Genomic DNA, 17970 nt, shown 5'->3' on the forward strand with positions numbered 1-17970 from the left:
TCTGTATTCTATTCTATTCTTGTTCTTGGTAGCCTTGTGATTATTTTCTCTCTGTTCTTTTAGTATAGTTTTAATGTAGTATTTTAGTATAATATATAAGATAGTAAATCAGCCTTCTGAAATGGAGTCAAGCCTCGTGTCTCCACACACAGAGTGTTCACTGCAAGAGTTTCTCTTAGGGGAGAACTCTGCAGAAGATTAACCTGGAGTCTTTGGTACTATGCTGGGAGGACTTAACCAGAATTACTTAACAATTTTTAACTTTTACTAATTTCTTAGAACACTTTAAGACATGCTATGATTCCAAACTCCTTTCTTATTCAGTTCATCAGTCTTTTTGGCTCTTCCTTTTGAGTGTCAACTTTAAGTCTTTTGGTCCTTTTGTAATGGTATACTCAGCTGAATTAACTCCTGATTTGGTTGAATCCTGTCCCGAGTTAGGGTGTGAGGGTGGTGTGGAATCTGATCCAATACCAGAGGGAGACACTGACAAATCCTGTCCAATGCTCGGGGGTGAGACTGGTCCTTTAATTCTCGTGATGTGGGTCCAACCTTTTTCTCTGGTTCGCACAGCAGAATTAGCGATGAGGAGTACCTGAAAGGGGCCTTCAAATTTAGGCATTAATGGTCCACTATTCCAGGATTTTGTCAAAACCCAATCTCCTGGGTTAATGTTACGTGCTTTTCTGTCAAGGGGGGAGGTTTGGGGGAGGGATCCTCTTTTTCTAATTCTTTCCAGGGTTCTTCCAATGAGTTCTAAATATTTTCTGGTAGCTTCTTCTCCTTCCAAATAGTCTCTTGTGTTATAGGGTTTTAACAAGAATGGCAGTCCAAACATCACTTCACGGATATGCTTTGGAAAGGTCTTAATTTCCTCCTTCCAGGTGTTATTTTTCTCATGACCTTCTGGTTTACTTTTTGGCAAATTAAACACCCTTTTGTGATTGCTTTTGCTAGGTCATATACAGCTATGCACAGGTTATTTCTTAGGAAGTGATCACATAGTCCTTGGACTCCCCAGTGGGTTAATTTCTGTAGTTCTGTTAGCACCATCCAAGCAAGTGCTTTGTTTAAAAACACTTGTCCGTCTGATGTTAACCACTCCCCTCGTTGCCCTTGGTGCAACTTTAAATCTTTTATAGCCTTTAATTCTTTTTCATGAAATATGGGTTCTTCTCTTCTTTCCCCCCTCCTCAGGTGTGGTTTCTGCTTTAAAAACTTTTACTGGATCCCCTGGTTCTAAAGCTGCTTCCTTTGCTCTCTTGATCAGCTAGCAAAGGTTTCACACCTTTAGGTTGAACAGTTGGGGGGGGTCCAGTTTCTCCACAGTAATAGCAGCGCCTTTTGCTCAAAGGGACTCGAGGCCCCTCCATTCCTCCTGTCCCTGACAGTACTGGCCTGTCCTTGCCTGCTGCTGGTGGTGGACCTCCCACTCTTTTGTTACCTTGGATTGTGGGATAGAGTTGCTTGCCCCCACACTTTCTCTGGCTATAGCAACTATGATCCTAGCTTTGGCCCTTGCTTTTTCTTCTTCCCTCCTCAAATACACTTCAATGCTTCCCTCAATAACTCATTAATGTCTTTCTCTTGCTAATCCTCAATCTTTTCCAGTTTTCTCTGTATACCAGGCCAGGATTTAGTAACAAATTGGACTTTTAGTAGCACTTCACCCTCTGTGGTGTCTGGGTCTATTCTGGAATACAATTGGAAGTTCCGCTTTAGGCGATTAAACCAAGGAGCAGGAGTTTCATCCTTCTCTTGTGCACCCTCAAATGCCAATTTTGTATTAGTTCCTTTGGGAACTGATTCTCTGATCCCCCGAATTATCGAAGACCTGTGGCTTTCCTCCCTTCCTCCTGGTTAGGGTGTGATAAGAGGTTACTAGTTAAGGAGGCATTTGTGTCCCAGTTGGGAGGAAGTGGAGGGACAGCAGTAGGAGGGGGGAAGAGCTTGGGTGCGTGTTAGGTGGAGCTGGAGAAGGGGTGGAGCATGCAGCAGGTGGAGTAGGTATTAGTGGTGGTGCAGAAGCAGCTGAAGGAGTCGAAGGGGGTGGTGAGGGAATGGCCCCCATGGCTGCCGGGAGAAGAACTGGATCTGCTATTTGAGGTGCTCGAAGGAGAGGGTTATAAGGTGGAGGGGCATCAGGAGGCAAGTAGTCCAGGGGGTCCCACCTTTTACTAATCTCTTTAACTCCAGCATCCCCCCTTTCATTCCCCTCTTTCTTCTTCTGCACCTTACAAATTCCCACTCCTTCATCCTCGATAGCACTCTTCAACCAACAAGCTACATATAACAATTGCTCGGGATCAGTATCCTCTTGAGCTGTCAGATAGTGACTCAGCTGTTGACACATCCACTTGTCTTTTGTCCCACACTGCGGCCATCCTCTTTGTACAACTAATTCTGACCACACTTCTGAACAGTAATGAATCATCTTAACTTTATCTAATCCTTCTGTGGCCTCTATAGAGTCCCATCTCTCTAATAGTTCACCTAGGGGACTATGGGGGAGTATATTCTTCAGTCTCTGGCCACTTTTCTTACTATTACACCCTCCCATTCTTTCAGGCTTCAAAAAAAATCACAAAGATGCCTCTACTCTAAGGGAAATATATCCTATTTAAGAAGTCCTGGCCTCCTCCACCGAAAGTCCAATTTGCCTGACTCCTTTTCATCAGGGCTTTGTTGAGACCTCGGCCTCCTTCGCCAAGACTCAACAAAAAAAACCCTTGAGACCCTGGCCTCTGAGGCTGAGTTTGCCTGACCTCTCTTATCAGGACTTTGTTTGCCTGCAGGATTTTTGGACTTGCCCGAATCCTTCTCAGGACTTGTGAGCTTGCCTAACCTGTCTCATCAGGACTTAAAAACAAAAGTATGGCCTGATTTTTAGTTTGCCTGACTTTCCCCATCAGGACTTACATATCAGGGCTTGAAAAAACTCAAGATAGGCTTTTCAGATTAGGGTGAGAAGTAAAAAGGATCTTAGCAGATACTGCATTAAGGTCCTCACCTTTAGTCATTACTTAGGACTCTTAATTCCATGTTGGCTCATTGTTTTTAGGGTTTCTTTCCTGGAAAACTGCAAAATCTGGTGAAATGCATTCTCATCTGCATACCAGCTCTGATGTCACTCTCCTTCCCCTGCTACCTGCAGGGTCTGGTGTCACTCCCTGGCAAGCATCAGGGGGGACAATGGCTGATCAGCAACCATTAAAATGTTGAGTTTTCTGAAGGGGTCAGAAGGAGGGGAATCTTGCAAATGAGTTAATGTTGCAGAAACTTTATTTAATAAAAATCCTACTCTATAAAGCTATGGTGCAAAACTACTCATCCTACTGTAGAGTCCTGCTCTACAATCCAATAGCGTAGGATTGTTATTAAATAAAGTTGGTTATCGAGATAACATCTTGATTGTTACATTCTTGTCTCTTCCTGCTTCTTCTTCTTCTTCTTCGCCAAATTGATGAGTGCTGCCAGGGTGGACACTGGCTTTGCTGATGTTACAAATGGATGCTGTCCACAGGAGAAAAAAACAAAACAACAAAGAACAGTGAATGATGACTCTTTCCAAGCTCAGTGCTTCACAGGCTCAATAAGGATTCTTCTAGTTCCTAGAAAAACCCAGAAAGTAGAGCATGGGACCATCTGCTCTCCAGTTGTCATGTGCAGGACCTTGCCATCCCAGGAAAACGTGGCCCAGAATCCCACTCATCTGTTTATTGTGTTGTCTTCATCTTGTTGAGATTTTTGCCCTGCCAGTGCTCTAGAAATGTCCCTGGGGTTTCTTCCTTTCAGGAAACTCCAAAGCCTCACATAGGTCCCTCTCTTTGAAAGACAGGCACTGTGCTAATTTCAGATCTTCACTGTTCAGTCAGGGAGACAGAGCAGTGTCTACCATTTTATAGTAATTTTCCAAAATTCAGTGTGGCTTTGAAGAAAGTGGGGGACACCTTTTTTAACAGGGCCAGTAAAAATAGAAGGTGGGCAAATATTTCTAAACGCAAAGGGGATGCAATCAGAGCAGGTCTTAGGTAGAATTTGTTCACTTGGAGCATGGTGCAACACTGGCACGGGTTACCCCAAGAGCTTGCAGTTGCCCCGTCCTTACAACCATTCCAGGTCAGGTGGCAAAGGGCTCTGAGCAACCTGATCTCTTTAAAGATGTCCCTGCTCATTGCAGGACACTTGCACCTGATGACCTTTACAGGGCCCTGCCAGCCCAGCCCAGTCTAGGACTCCTCACCGTTTTCATTTCAAGAGCACCAAGAGTGGAGGTGAGGAGGAAGGGGGCTCATCTGATGCCTTGGACTTCAGTGGAGGAGGAGCCCATGCACCCTGTTTCACCTGCAGTCCCTTTGCATTTTACCTTCAGGAGATCCTTGGCAGACCAGCGACACATCACATCTGGCTGCAGGCAGCAGCTCAGGAAGTCACACAGGCAAGGCGAGAATCGGTTTGGCTGCCGCAGTTGTGGTCCCCCTCCTCTGGCTGTCAGGAGTTCAGCCTGCAGAAAAAGGAAACAGGAGGCTCCATCTGCTTCTTTCCCATCTGTAACTGCTCTCCCTGAGCCCATTGTTTAAGCTCCACTCTGCTGTGGCAGTTTCTGCCCTGGCAGAGACACAGAGATGCCTTTCCGTCACCAACAAAAAACCCAAACCCTGATGCATCTACAGCTTTTCCAACATTCAGCAGATCTTGCCTTGGCAGCTGATTTCATTGACTGACCTCCTCAGTGGGAACTACATCAGCAAAGCATGTTTCCTTCCCTGAGGAGTCACACGAGCTTGACAGGCTTTTTGGAAGACGTACCTTGCTATACTAACTCTAGTATTTCCAAGGGTTAGTATGGGAAAGGCATCACTGCAGTGTTTCTTGGTCTTTTAAGCACAGCTGCCATAAAATAAAACTCATTAAGCTTCTTGTCCTCTTCTAGAAAACAGTGGTAAGTGGAAGGAAAGCAAGGAAGTCAATCAGGTATTCCTCAGGTAAGAAAACAAACACTTGGAATCTCATACTCAACACAGACCCTTTAAGATGCCTGCACAAATATATTGAGATGAAAATGCCTGTTTGGGCACACAGGACCCACCTGCAGCTCTGTCTCTCAGCTGCAAGTTTCATCTTCTTTATGTGGCAAAAGGAAACCTTTTCACTGTCAAATCAGAAGAAAAAGTGCCATCCCTATGGTCACCCTCTGCTCATTTGGATACTGAAGTCATTACATTAATGGTGTGCCCATGGCAGAAAGTGTTGGGTAAGAAATGGGAGGCTTGGCAGGATCTCCATGACACCAGGCTGCAGCCTGGTCTCCATAAGAATGCCCAACAATACTAACAGCTCTGTGCTGGTGGCACTGAAATAGCTGGTGACCAAAGAGACTTTGCTATTATCCCCTTCAACCCAGAGGAAAATTTCCAAGCCTAAAACAGCAAACACACTCGCCTTGAGTACAAATAGTTATGTCAGCGTTTTGGCTTTTCCCACACCACCAAAGGTCACAAAGAGGGTTTATCCTGTCTGTGCTCAGCCACTGGACACGGTGGGGAGCTGGAGTCCTCACTGCCATTAGAACTGTGCGGCCCAGGGATGGCCCTGCTCCTGTGCTGCAGAAACACAGCACCGGCGCCGACTGCCCACAGTGGATCCCAGCCCAGGCACCTGGCTGCAAGCTCACCAACTTGTTAAAGCACCAAGAAACAGCCAAGGGTTCATACAATTCCAACTGCAGTCAGAGCAAAACACATCCTAAACTTATCCAGGCCACCCACAGACAAGACTGAACAATGTACAGATGATTTGAAAGCCTAAAAGTTTTGAAGACCCACAGGATTTGGAAAAGATGCTACAGAATGGAGGAAAATGGATGTACTGTGTTTAAAAAATGAAAAAGCAAGCAGAACTGCTTGGACATTGCTTTGGTGGTTGTTTCTTTTTAGCTTTTTCTTTTTCTTCTTTTTCTTTTTCTATAATTGAAACTGGGAAGACTCAACCTCCATTTTGAAGGATATTTATCACACATCCAACCGTTCCACTGAAAAATTCTTGTCCTTCAGAGACAGAGCATCAACAGGGTTCAAAAAGCAAATGAGAAATGTCAGGCATGCCTGGAAGCCTAAATGGCAGGTTTCTTAACTGGTTAGGTGTCTGAACTGGTTAGGTTTCTGAACTGCTACTTCCCTTCTGATGGAAAGGGAAATCCAAATCTACAGCAGATGCTGATGTGCTGCAGGGACATTTTTAGGAGGGGATCTTGGTGGAAGTGGTGCCAGCAGATGGCAATGGGATTTTGTCCAATGGCACACAGAACACGGGACAGGTGAGAAAGACAGAGGGATCAGTGAGGATTTGCTCCTTACCAATCTACAGCAGATGCTGATGTGCTGCAGGGACATTTTTAGGAGGGGATCTTGGTGGAAGTGGTGCCAGCAGATGGCAATGGGATTTTGTCCAATGGCACACAGAACACGGGACAGGTGAGAAAGACAGAGGGATCAGTAGTATTTGCTCCTTACTGTGCCAGGAGTTTCATTCCAGTAAGGAACTTCTCGTTCCACCATTTCAATGCCCACGATTCCGAAAGACCATATGTCCACTTTGGGGCCATATGGTTGACCTGTCACCACTTCAGGCGCCATCCACCCCGAAGTGCAGGCCATGGAGCTTTGTCTATTCTGCTCAGGGGTGAGCTCAGCAAAGAGGCCAAAGTCAGCTGTGGAGAAAACAACAAACCATCAAAGCCAGCTCTAATTAGGAAAGCAAGGAAAAGAATTCCCCACTCTCAGTCTAAGAATGTGCTGTTGAATCTCCCGGAGAACTGTCCACGCTCAGTTTCCTTGAGGCTTTAGGCAAGGAAGTATGGAATTGGCCACTTCCAAAAAACCCCATGTTTTTTTAATGCTGCTCACAGCAGTGGCCTTTATTCCCCTGAAGCTTGAGACTGTAGCTCCCTCCCTCTGGAGGGGACACAAACACACCAACACACCACTGTTTACTTATTTTGGTTCCTTGTCATATCTCTGTGCACATTGCAGCTGTGCCACCAGCTCACAGCTGCCATGTGCACAGAGGTATGACAAGGTGCAGGTGTCCCTGCACTGCCACCAGCACCATTTCTGGGGAGCTGGCAGTCACTCCATGCAGCCCCACACCCACATCCCTGGAATGCTGCACCTGACCAAGAATATACTGACCCAGCTTGACAGAGCCGTCGGTTCCGAGAAGGATGTTGCGGCTTTTCACATCTAGATGGATCACATGGTTCGAGTGAAGAAAATCCAGTCCTCGCAGGCACTGAGAGAGAAAACAGAAACAGGAGGGCAAAACTAAGTGATGTGATTTCATCACACAAGAAAAGAAACAGCTCTAAAAGATTCCCTTTCCCCAGGGGAATGGGGAGTAATGGCAGAAGACAGTGCCACTGAGAGGAAGGGCTTGCTGCTGCAACATTTGCAGAGCAGGACCTTTCTAAGGAAAGGCATGCCAGCCTTTGAAAGAGCAACAGCACCTGTCCCCTGCAAACCAGCTAGAATGATTGCTGATGCAGTGGACGTGCTATCTCCATGCAGAAGGCAAATGAGGCTTTTTGCCAAGAAATAAAAAGTCCCTGGGGTGTGAAGTGGATCACTTTTGGGTGGGAGGCTGCATGACAAAGGTTTTATTGCTGGCCTCAGCACAGGCTTGGAAATATCACATCAGTCACCTTCCTGAAGCAAACACTGTTTTGTGTGACTACTATCCTTTTCAGTTGAGGACTGTGAGAAATGAGTCTCTTTTTCTTTGCTGTTAGTTTCAAATCCTCCCCCCAGCACCTTTGCTTTTAGAAGCAAGGAATGCAGTGAAGACAGGCTTGAGATAAATGTTTAGAGAGGCAAGGTGGAGAACAGCAAATACAAATACAAGAGGCAGAGCTAGAACACAAAAGCAGAAGATAAGAGCAGAGGAACTGAATACAGTGAGTGCAGGGGCACTGGCAGGCATTTCACTTGAGATGCTTCTACTTGCCCACAGCATAGCAGCAACACACAAACAAAGCTGGGCACATAAAACCTCTCCTGTTCTGAGCCCCTGTTTCCCAGACAATCCTGCCCAAGCCCTCGGTAGCACAGATGGGATTGCTGACCTCCCGACTGATGGCTGCTGTCTCATCTTCAGACAGATAGCACTTGCTGATGACATCTCTCAGAGTGCCTCCGTCCATGTATTCCATAACCAGGCAGAGGTGCTCACCCAGAAGGTAGCTGAAAGAAGGAAACAAGGGCGTGTAGATAAACATGCATGGGTAGGTTATTTTCTTGATTAATTCTTGTTTCCAGGTCCCTTTGTGACTAAGCAATAGACATTCCCTCTTGGCTCTGCATTGTTTCCAATCTGTGCAGTCTCAAGAAGAAAAGCATAACTGTGAAAAAGGAGATGTCTTAAATGGCCAGCAAGTAAAAAATGCAGTTTAGTCTTCATGGCATGCAAAGCAATGGAAAAGAGAGAACTGATTCCAAGGGAAATCCATGTTAGTTTTTCTGGACATAAAAACACACTTGAAAAAAATCAAGCCCCAAAACAAAGTGGTGGCTGTGAACTTACAGGCTATTGATTTAGTAAGACATAACTGATCCAGGTTTCTGAATAATTTTCAAACTATGTGTGCCAGGCAAGAGTCATGCAGACAAGATGCACTCTCTTCCCATCCACTGGAGATGAGCAGAGCAATAATAATTAACCAATAATTTCAGTTCTATTTTCTGCCAGTGACCAAAGAGGGATTTTACCTTGCATGTTTGCTATATGAAAACAAACATTCACAAAAACTCACCTGTCTAAATAGTTGATCAGGTTGGGATTCCTATTCATCTTCATGATCCTGAGTTCATTGACTTTTAGTTTTTTCTTTCTCAGTCCCTGAAGATTTATTTTCTTTATGGCCACCTAAAATGAAAATCAGTAACTTGAGAAGTTGGTGGCATGAGACCACAACACACATGGAGCCAGTGATTTGCAATGACACAGCTGAGCTGTGCCAAACTGCCTTGTGATTAGGCACTGCAGTAATTAGGAACTGACATTCCAACAGCCCCTTTCTCTGCTCCCTTGGGGGCCAGTTACAGGACATGTGGCCACAGACGTTTTGTTCATGGGCACTGCGCCTGTTCCTGAAGCTCTGGACTTTACTGCCTCAAAAAAGCTCAAAACAAGAGCTTTTTCTTTCATCTCAGGTTTCAGTTTCTAAACTGTTCAGTTTTGCCTTGAGTGCAGCAGAGTCTACAGGGGCTGTTGACATTTACCTCTCCCCCTGTGGCATTGTTGAGTGCTCTGCAAACATCTCCAAAAGTCCTAGAAACAAAACAGCAACAAAGAAAGGAGAAGCCATTTAGATCTTGGAGTGAAAGGCAGCTCACACAGGAGATCTCTGCTGTAAGTGCCTAAGACCTGCAGGATGCAGGAGGGCTCTGCCAGAAGGCAGATGATGCATTTTCCTCTCAAGTTCATGGGCACTGCGCCTGTTCCTGAAGCTCTGGACTTTACTGCCTCAAAAAAGCTCAAAACAAGAGCTTTTTCTTTCATCTCAGGTTTCAGTTTCTAAACTGTTCAGTTTTTATCCTGACCACGGAGTATTTCCTTCAGCAAATTCTTGAAAAGAAATGTTCCTGACAACTGTTATCTGACAGCTGTCAGGGAGGAGGTTGCTCTTTCAGGCAAGCAAGTTTCTTCCTCTTTTATTAGTGTGGCTGTATGATTTAGAGATAGAAAAAAATGCTTAGGAAATTAACACAGAACTGTCCCATACTTGAGAGATGAGATCTTCCAGGTCCTGTTCCTTAATGCAGGCAAGACCTCAGCAACATGGAGGCATCTCTGACAAAGCCTTCTGAGCACACTCACAAATTCTGAGCAGCACTGAGAGATGCGACAATCTATCCCCAGTGTCTGAACATGGCTTGTTCAGCTGGTCTGACTTCAAACTGGATAGATATTCCACCAGAAAAACACCTGGCCCGTGGCTGTGTAGAAGTAACTGTTGTTGGACTCACCCCCTGCCAATATTTCCCAGTTCTGTGTATTTCGTTGTGGGATTTTCCATGGTCACCATTTTCCCTGAGGGAAACAAAATGCAAGATGCTCACTTTAAAGCAGAGATCCCAGCTTTCAGGAGATACAAAAGGCAGCCCCACTGTCTGGAGCTCTGAGCCCTTTGTGGTCGGCTGGGTAATAACAACAACAACCAGGCAGACAGCTCTGCAGCACAGGTGGCCAGCACAGAGACTGATTTCTTAGAGCCGTTCCTGTGGGGAAATGTCCCTAAATGTCCCTGTGACACCAAAATCAGGAGAAACGTTTGGTAGGGCTATGCTAACACCTGCACACAATACACTGTCCCTCAGACAAGAAAGACACCAGACATACTCAGTAGCTTCAGGGAGTCATCCTCACTCTCCTGTTGCTGAGCAGCAGCTCGGTCAGCACGGGAGATGAGCAAACTCCCCTGCCTCCTCTTCTCAGGTCGGGGAGCAAAGGCTCCTTTAGGCAATGATGCCGATGCAGCAGGTTTGGTGACAGAGCCTTTGTAGATCTGGGACAAGAAATGAGTTTATGTCAGAAAGGTGGCTGGCAGAGATTGCCCTGAGATCCCTTTTTGAAATGCAAGCCCTTAGGAAGGTGCTGTCAGCCACATGCAGGGCTCTTAAAATGAATTACTTGGATGTCCACTTTTCAAATTGGATGGGTCAAAACCAAAGGCCAGTTCTACTCGAGTTCGTGGCCAGATTCATGTTTGGTTTTCATGGATTTTCTGAAGGACGACTGCCACAATGACCATTCTACTTCCTCTCAAGGATTTCTTTCCCCCTCCAAGGGCTGCAGACACACTTGCAGCTCCTTGTTCAAGTATTCTGCTTCCTCCCACTGTGTCCTCTTTTCCTGCACTATCTTCAGGTCATGCTCAACCTGTAGCATTTCTGATGGGGATAGTACCTGTGCCTTACGCCAACGGTGGGGCTCCTCATTGCCAGACATTTGCTGGAAATCTTCAGAGGCTGCCAGGTGGGATGTCAACACTTGCACCTCAAGTCAAAGAGAACAAAGCAGTCAGAGACTACAGCTTGTCCCTGTCAGCCAGAAGTCATCGACTGCGAGCAAAGGGAAAGAACAGAGTTACAAGGGATACAGACAGCTTGTTTTAGTCCTCCATCTGGCTCACCATGTTCCACTCTAAAAACACCTCAAGAAAAAAGGAGAGCAGGAACACGCCAGCAGGAATCAATTTGGATGACTGCTGGCCAGAAGGCCAAAGGACAAGTCCCACTGTCCAGGGCAGCAGCTGAGATTCAGCACAGCAGGAAATGTCCTTCAGAGAGACTGTGATCCACACTAGAGCAGGATGGCACTCAGAGGCACGGCCCCATTCCCTGCTGCTCTGCAGTGGAAAGGCAAGAAGGGCAGAAAGCACCAGTTTGGTGACTGCAGTAGCTGTCCATCCTTCACTCACTTGCTTTTGTAGAGCCTGAGGGAGGGGATTAGCGTTCTCTCTGACGATTTTCATTTCTTCCTCCAGCCCCTTCTCCCAAGCCTTGATCTTATCTTCAGTTTTGGAAATGTCCCTAAATGTCCCTGTGACACCAAAATCAGGAGAAACGTTTGGTAGGGCTATGCTAACACCTGCACACAATACACTGTCCCTCAGACAAGAAAGACACCAGACGTACTCAGTAGCTTTAGGGAGTCATCCTCACTCTCCTGTTGCTGAGCAGCAGCTCGGTCAGCACGGGAGATGAGCAAACTCCCCTGCCTCCTCTTCTCAGGTCGGGGAACAAAGGCTCCTTTAGGCAATGATGCTGATGCAGCAGGTTTGGTGATAGAGCCTTTGTAGATCTGGGACAAGAAATGAGTTTATGTCAGAAAGGTGGCTGGCAGAGATTGCCCTGAGATCCCTTTTTGAAATGCAAGCCCTTAGGAAGGTGCTGTCAGCCACATGCAGGGCTCTTAAAATGAATTACTTGGATGTCCACTTTTCAAATTGGATGGGTCAAAACCAAAGGCCAGTTCTACTCGAGTTCGTGGCCAGATTCATGTTTGGTTTTCATGGATTTTCTGAAGGACGACTGCCACAATGACCATTCTACTTCCTCTCAAGGATTTCTTTCCCCCTCCAAGGGCTGCAGACACACTTGCAGCTCCTTGTTCAAGTATTCTGCTTCCTCCCACTGTGTCCTCTTTTCCTGCACTATCTTCAGGTCATGCTCAACCTGTAGCATTTCTGATGGGGATAGTACCTGTGCCTTACGCCAACGGTGGGGCTCCTCATTGCCAGACATTTGCTGGAAATCTTCAGAGGCTGCCAGGTGGGATGTCAACACTTGCACCTCAAGTCAAAGAGAACAAAGCAGTCAGAGACTACAGCTTGTCCCTGTCAGCCAGAAGTCATCGACTGCGAGCAAAGGGAAAGAACAGAGTTACAAGGGATACAGACAGCTTGTTTTAGTCCTCCATCTGGCTCACCATGTTCCACTCTAAAAACACCTCAAGAAAAAAGGAGAGCAGGAACATGCCAGCAGGAATCAATTTGGATGACTGCTGGCCAGAAGGCCAAAGGACAAGTCCCACTGTCCAGGGCAGCAGCTGAGATTCAGCACAGCAGGAAATGTCCTTCAGAGAGACTGTGATCCACACTAGAGCAGGATGGCACTCAGAGGCACGGCCCCACTCCCTGCTGCTCTGCAGTGGAAAGGCAAGAAGGGCAGAAAGCACCAGTTTGGTGACTGCAGTGGCTGTCCCTCCTTCACTTACTTGCTTTTGTAGAGCCTGAGGGAGGGGATTAAGTTTCTCTCGGATGATCTTCATTTCTTCCTTCTGATTCATCTCCCTTGCCTTCCACTTAGCCTGAGCTTTCTGCAAGTCTGCATCCATCTGCTCCTTCATTTTTTCTAAAAAGCAAGAGAGAGGAAGTTTTGTAAGTGGGGTGGCTGCCACTCTTTCACCCACCTGATTTTGTTGATCGCCTCTGTGCTGAGGGAGAGTCATCTCCTCTTCAATTCTTGTTATGTCTTCCTCGTCCTTTCTCTTCTCTTCCATAGTGTCACTCTGAGCTTCAGGCAGCTCTGCTTGCTGTTCTGCTTTGATGTCCTGTACACACAAATGGAGAGCAAGTGACTGGGAGCTGCCATCAGGCTTAGCTTTTTCCTCTTGCAGCCTCAAAAGCACATCTATTCAGCCACTTCTTTCTGTTTCCCTATCCACATTTGCATCCAATATAACCCTCCGGTCCAGGTGCTGATCTCTGCAGATTCCAAGAATCTGCTTTTACGGCCTGTGGGACTCCTGCCCACATTTTGGGGAATCTGGAGAGTGTAGGTCTTTATGGAATGTGATCAGACCCAGAGCATTGCACTGGGAACTCACTCTTTGTGCATCTGTGCTTGGGCAAGTTCTTCCCTTGGACTGGACCACAGTGAATGTGCTAATGTGGCTGTAATCAGAAATGCAGCCCAGCCCCTCCCAGCTCCTCTGATCTCTGAGGACCAGCTGGAATGCAACGGCATTGATTTCTTGTTCAGTTCCCAAACACAACAAAACTGAATTGCCTGGGTTGCAAAAAGACAGAGGTAATGTTAACGTGAACGTGAAGTACAAGGCGCTATTGACTGGTCAGGCACAGGAAAATTTACTTCTACAGCGGCTTGTGACCCAAACTAAGTATTCGCATGCAAAAATACAGCATCTTCAAGAACTACAAATTTCCAAAGAAAAATTAGAGCAGAATATTTACGACAGATAGAAAATGGCAGGAAAGATGGAAGAAAATTAACAAAATTATCTCCTTACAGCTTATGAAAAGCCAAAAGACAGCTGGCACAGAAGACTGTGTAGAACTGAAGAATTATGAAGAAAATTGCAGTTGAGTTTCAAAGGCCAAAGACACACGTCCAAAAAGGGAGCAGACAAAGAAAAAAAAAGCCCTGGGTCCTCCAACAATGCCACATGTGCCCTTGGCCATAGCACTGCAGAAGCCAAGAGCTGGAGCCTGACTGAGCCAAGCAGCCAGATGCTCAAGTGGAGGAGGCACCAGTCCTTTGGTGCCAACACATGACAGGTCAAAGACCAAGTTCTAGCTATCACTATCTGCAGGAAATGGCTAGGTCCTGGCAGGACTACAACACTCAGCCCATTACCCATCATTTAGAACCTTATTTCTTTTCAGATGTACCACCACATCTTCTATGGAGAAACGATAAAATTTCCTAGAGAGGGAATTCTAAGTCACAGTGACCAAATGATAATGGGCCAATTCAACAGAATTCTCTATGGATAGGAAGTTGATATTCCTAACTGGCTGCTATCAGCAAGCGATGATGTCCCTGCAAAAGAGAGCTTTTTGTTCTTGAAAGCTCTGACATGGAAAAGTAGGAAAGTGACAGCAATGCCTTTGCTATTGCTGCTGCAGAGATGGAAAAATAAACCTGGATCACAGTCTGACCACTGCCAGAAAAGGACAGGGAATGTTGTGCAGGAAGGGCTTTGCTTGCTGGAGAAAGAGAAAATGACCAGGGCTTCCTGTCGTAGCAAACCAACAAAGCACAAGATAAGTGTCAGCCACTTTGGACACTCCAGAGTCCAAAGCTTTTGGAGGCAGTGAGTTCATGTTTGACAGGGAAACAGCCCTTGTGCTGAGCAATGTCATGTTGGCATTGATGGAAGTCTGCCGGGAGGTCCCTCATGAGGGAGGAAACAAACAAACAAAGCCCTGGTTCCTCCAGCACTTCCTCGTGTACCCTTGGCCATAGCACTGCAGAAGCCAAGAGATGGAGCCTGACTGAGCCAAGCAGCCAGATGCTCAAGTGGAGGAGGCTCAAGTCCTTTGGTGCCAACACATGACAGGTCAACTTCATCTCCAGGAGCAGAGGGGGCCAGGGGAGAGATGGCTGTTGGTTCAGTCTCCTGTGGCAAGAGAGAAGCATGAGGGACAGGCCATTACCTATCATTTAGAACCTCATTTCTTTTCAGATGTACCACCACATCTCCTACAGTGAAACGATAAAATTTCATAGAGATGGAATTCTAAGTCACAGCGTCCAAATGATAATGGGCCAACTCAACAGAACTCTCTATGGATATGAAGATGATATTCCTCCCTGGCTGCTATCAGCAAGTGATGTTGTCTGCACAAAAGAGCTTTTTGTTCTTGAAAGCTCTGACATGGGAAAGTTGGAAAGCAACAGTAATGCCTTTTGCTACTGCTGCTGCAGAGGTGGAAAACTAAACCTGGATCCCAGTGTCACCAGTGCCAGAAAAGGGCAGGGAATTTTGTGCAGAAGGAGCTTTGCTTTCTCAAACAGAGCTTTTAGTTTGTGAAAGCTCTGACATGGAAAAGTAGGAAAGCGACAGCAATGCCTTTGGTATTTGTTATGGCTTGACTCTGGCACAGTGCCATTGCCTTTATGAAAATACACTTTTTCTGGTGGTTCTTGTGAGATGTGATCAGGAATAGAGTAAAGCAGGCTCTAACTGAGGAATAAAGGAAACAAATTTTATTAATTACATCATCTAAAAAGAAACAGACACAAGCTAAGAATGAAAACTCTCTAAATATATTCCTCCTCCTCTCCTCCATTTTTTCCACAGGATGAGATAACACCATAGATTCTTACCTTGTCACCATCTCTCAGATAATTAACTTTCAGTATCATCATTTCTCAAATAAACAACCCTCAAATCTGTCAGGGAGAGAGGAGTCCCCCCCTTGCACCATAGGCTTCTCCTGGAAGCACAATTGAAACCTCTTCTGTTTCTGTGTCACTTGCGGCACTGCCCAGAGAACATCTGCCCTTGTGACTTCTTCCCCCCCATGTCCAGTGCTCTCACCACTGCACATGGGCCAGGTCTGCTTTTAGGGTTCCTTGTTTAAGGATGCTCCACCCAGTTCCAAAAGCAGCAGTCTCTCAACTTTGGGACACCAGTCCCCCCCAAATTTCAGCCCCTGGGGCAGAAGGGTCTCGTGAACAGAGACCTTCCTCTCCACGGAGACAGAGGTCATCCCATACCCTCCTCAGCTGTCTCTGTTCATGCCACTGCTTCACTCTTGACTCCAAGGCATTGCCTCCCCCTAAATACAGTCTCTGGGTCACAGGAAAAACATGTGTCTGTCCATGGCCATACAAGAAAGAGTCTAGCCCAAGGCCACTCCATCATCTTTTCCTACCTAGGATTCTTCTCACCGTTTTTGACATCTCTCACATGCACCAACTTTCCTCACACTTGCCCATTTCATCATGCTTCATCTCTCTCTCTCCTCATTCTGTTTCAGGAGGATCAGTATTTGTAAGGTTTCCATTATTCTACAAAGGGGTTAAAATCTTTGCCTCTGTCTGCCCAGAACTCCCACAGCTGCCGGGCACCTTCTCTCGCCGCATGCCCCACTTCTGGCCGGCCGTGCTGCCAGTCCATGATATCAAATTCCAAGGCAGCACAGACACTGGCTCTCTATCTCTCTCCTGGGTGGTAGGAGGGGGGGCTGATGCTTCTCAGGGCTCTTCTACCCTTCCATCTTGCAAGGCCTTCACCCCCCTCCCCTGCCCAAGGCTCCGGCCTACCTCACCCGGCCGCATGGCTTCCCTCCCCCAGCCAGCCCCGGCTGGGCAGGGGAGTTCTGAGCTCCTTCACAGATGGGGACCAAGAGACAGTTCTCCTGGGAGTAATTGCTTTTAACCCCCTGTGTTCTCGGAGGTGGTCAATACCTTCAGTGGCCAAACCAGGAGCTAATATTCAAATCCAAGCACTGACTGGTTTAACCACAACCTCTTAAAAAACTCACTTCCTCCTTAACCTACAACACTATTGCTGCAGCAGAGGTGGAAAACTAAACCTGGATCATGGTCTCACCAGAGCCAGAAAAGGGCAGGGAATTTTTTGCAGAAGGAGCTTAGCTTGTTGGAGAAGGAGAAAATGACCAGGGTTTCCTCTCCTAGGAAACCACCAAGGCAACAAACCAACAAAGCACAAGATGGAAGTGTCAGCCACTTTGGACACTCCAGAGTCAAAAGCTCTTGCATGCAGCGAGTTCATGTTTGACACGGAAACAGCCCTTGTGCTGAGCAATGTCATGTCGGCATTGATGGAAATCTGTCGGAAGGACCCTAATAAGGGAGCAAACAAAGGAAGAAAGCCCTGGGTCTTCTAGCACTGCCACGTGTGCCCATGGCCATAGCACTGCAGAAGCCAGGAGACAGAGCTTCACTGAGCCAAGCAGCCAGATGCTCAAGTGGAAGAGTTTCATTCTTGAAAGCTCTGATGTGGAAATTAGGAAAGTGACAACATTGCTTTTGCTATTGCTGCTGCAGAGGTGAAAAACTAAACCGGGATCACAGTATCACCAGTGCCAGAAAAGAGGAGGGATTGTTGTGCAGAAGGATCTTTGCTTGCTGGAGAAGGAGAAAATGACCAGGGCTTCCTCTCCTAGGAAACCAACAAGGCAACAAACCAACAAAGCACAAGATGTAAGTGTCACCCACTTTGGACACTCCATAGTCCAAAGCTCTTGGAGGCAGTGAGTTCCTGTTTGACAGGGAAACAGGCCTTGTGCTGAGCAATGTCATGTCGGGATTGATGGAAATCTGCCGGATGGCCCCTCATGAGGAAACAAAAGACAAAGCTCTGGGTCCTCCAGCACTGCCTCATATGCCCTTGGCCATTGCACTGCAGAGGGCAAGAGACAGACAGAGCTTGATTGAGCCAAGCATCCAGATGCTGAAGTGGAGGAGGCACCAGTCCTTTGGTGCCAACACATGACAGGTCAAAGGCCAAGTTCTAGCTGTCACAACCTGCAGGAAATGGCTAGGTCCTGGCAGGACTCCAGCACTCAGCATCCTCAGCCAGCAACAGCAAGTGCTGGCTGGCCTGAAACTTGCAGCTCTGCCTTGCACTAAAGACAGCAGCACCCAAAACTGGAACTTACAGGCTTGGCATATTCAGGCTCTGGTGTGACCAGAG

General features: G+C 46.8%; 1 protein-coding gene across 1 annotated transcript; it reads right to left on the bottom strand.

The window, feature by feature from the left end:
- Positions 1-3399: 3399 nt before the first annotated feature.
- Positions 3400-17576, bottom strand: LOC120502668 (serine/threonine-protein kinase PAK 3-like). The gene is made up of 15 exons (XM_039710258.1): positions 17493-17576; positions 12775-13110; positions 12261-12350; positions 11694-11859; positions 11477-11598; positions 10963-11052; positions 10396-10561; positions 10023-10086; positions 9276-9324; positions 8807-8919; positions 8120-8237; positions 7191-7290; positions 6513-6709; positions 4367-4504; positions 3400-3513 (listed from the first exon to the last, which is right to left on the bottom strand). Exons 1-15 carry the CDS (start codon positions 17574-17576, stop codon positions 3415-3417), a joined length of 1932 nt encoding a protein of 643 aa, XP_039566192.1. The 3' UTR covers positions 3400-3414.
- Positions 17577-17970: the final 394 nt, after the last annotated feature.

This window comes from Passer montanus, unplaced genomic scaffold, assembly GCF_014805655.1.
Source record: "Passer montanus isolate IOZ18808 unplaced genomic scaffold, ASM1480565v1 scaffold228, whole genome shotgun sequence".
Taxonomy (NCBI): Eukaryota; Metazoa; Chordata; class Aves; order Passeriformes; family Passeridae; genus Passer; species Passer montanus.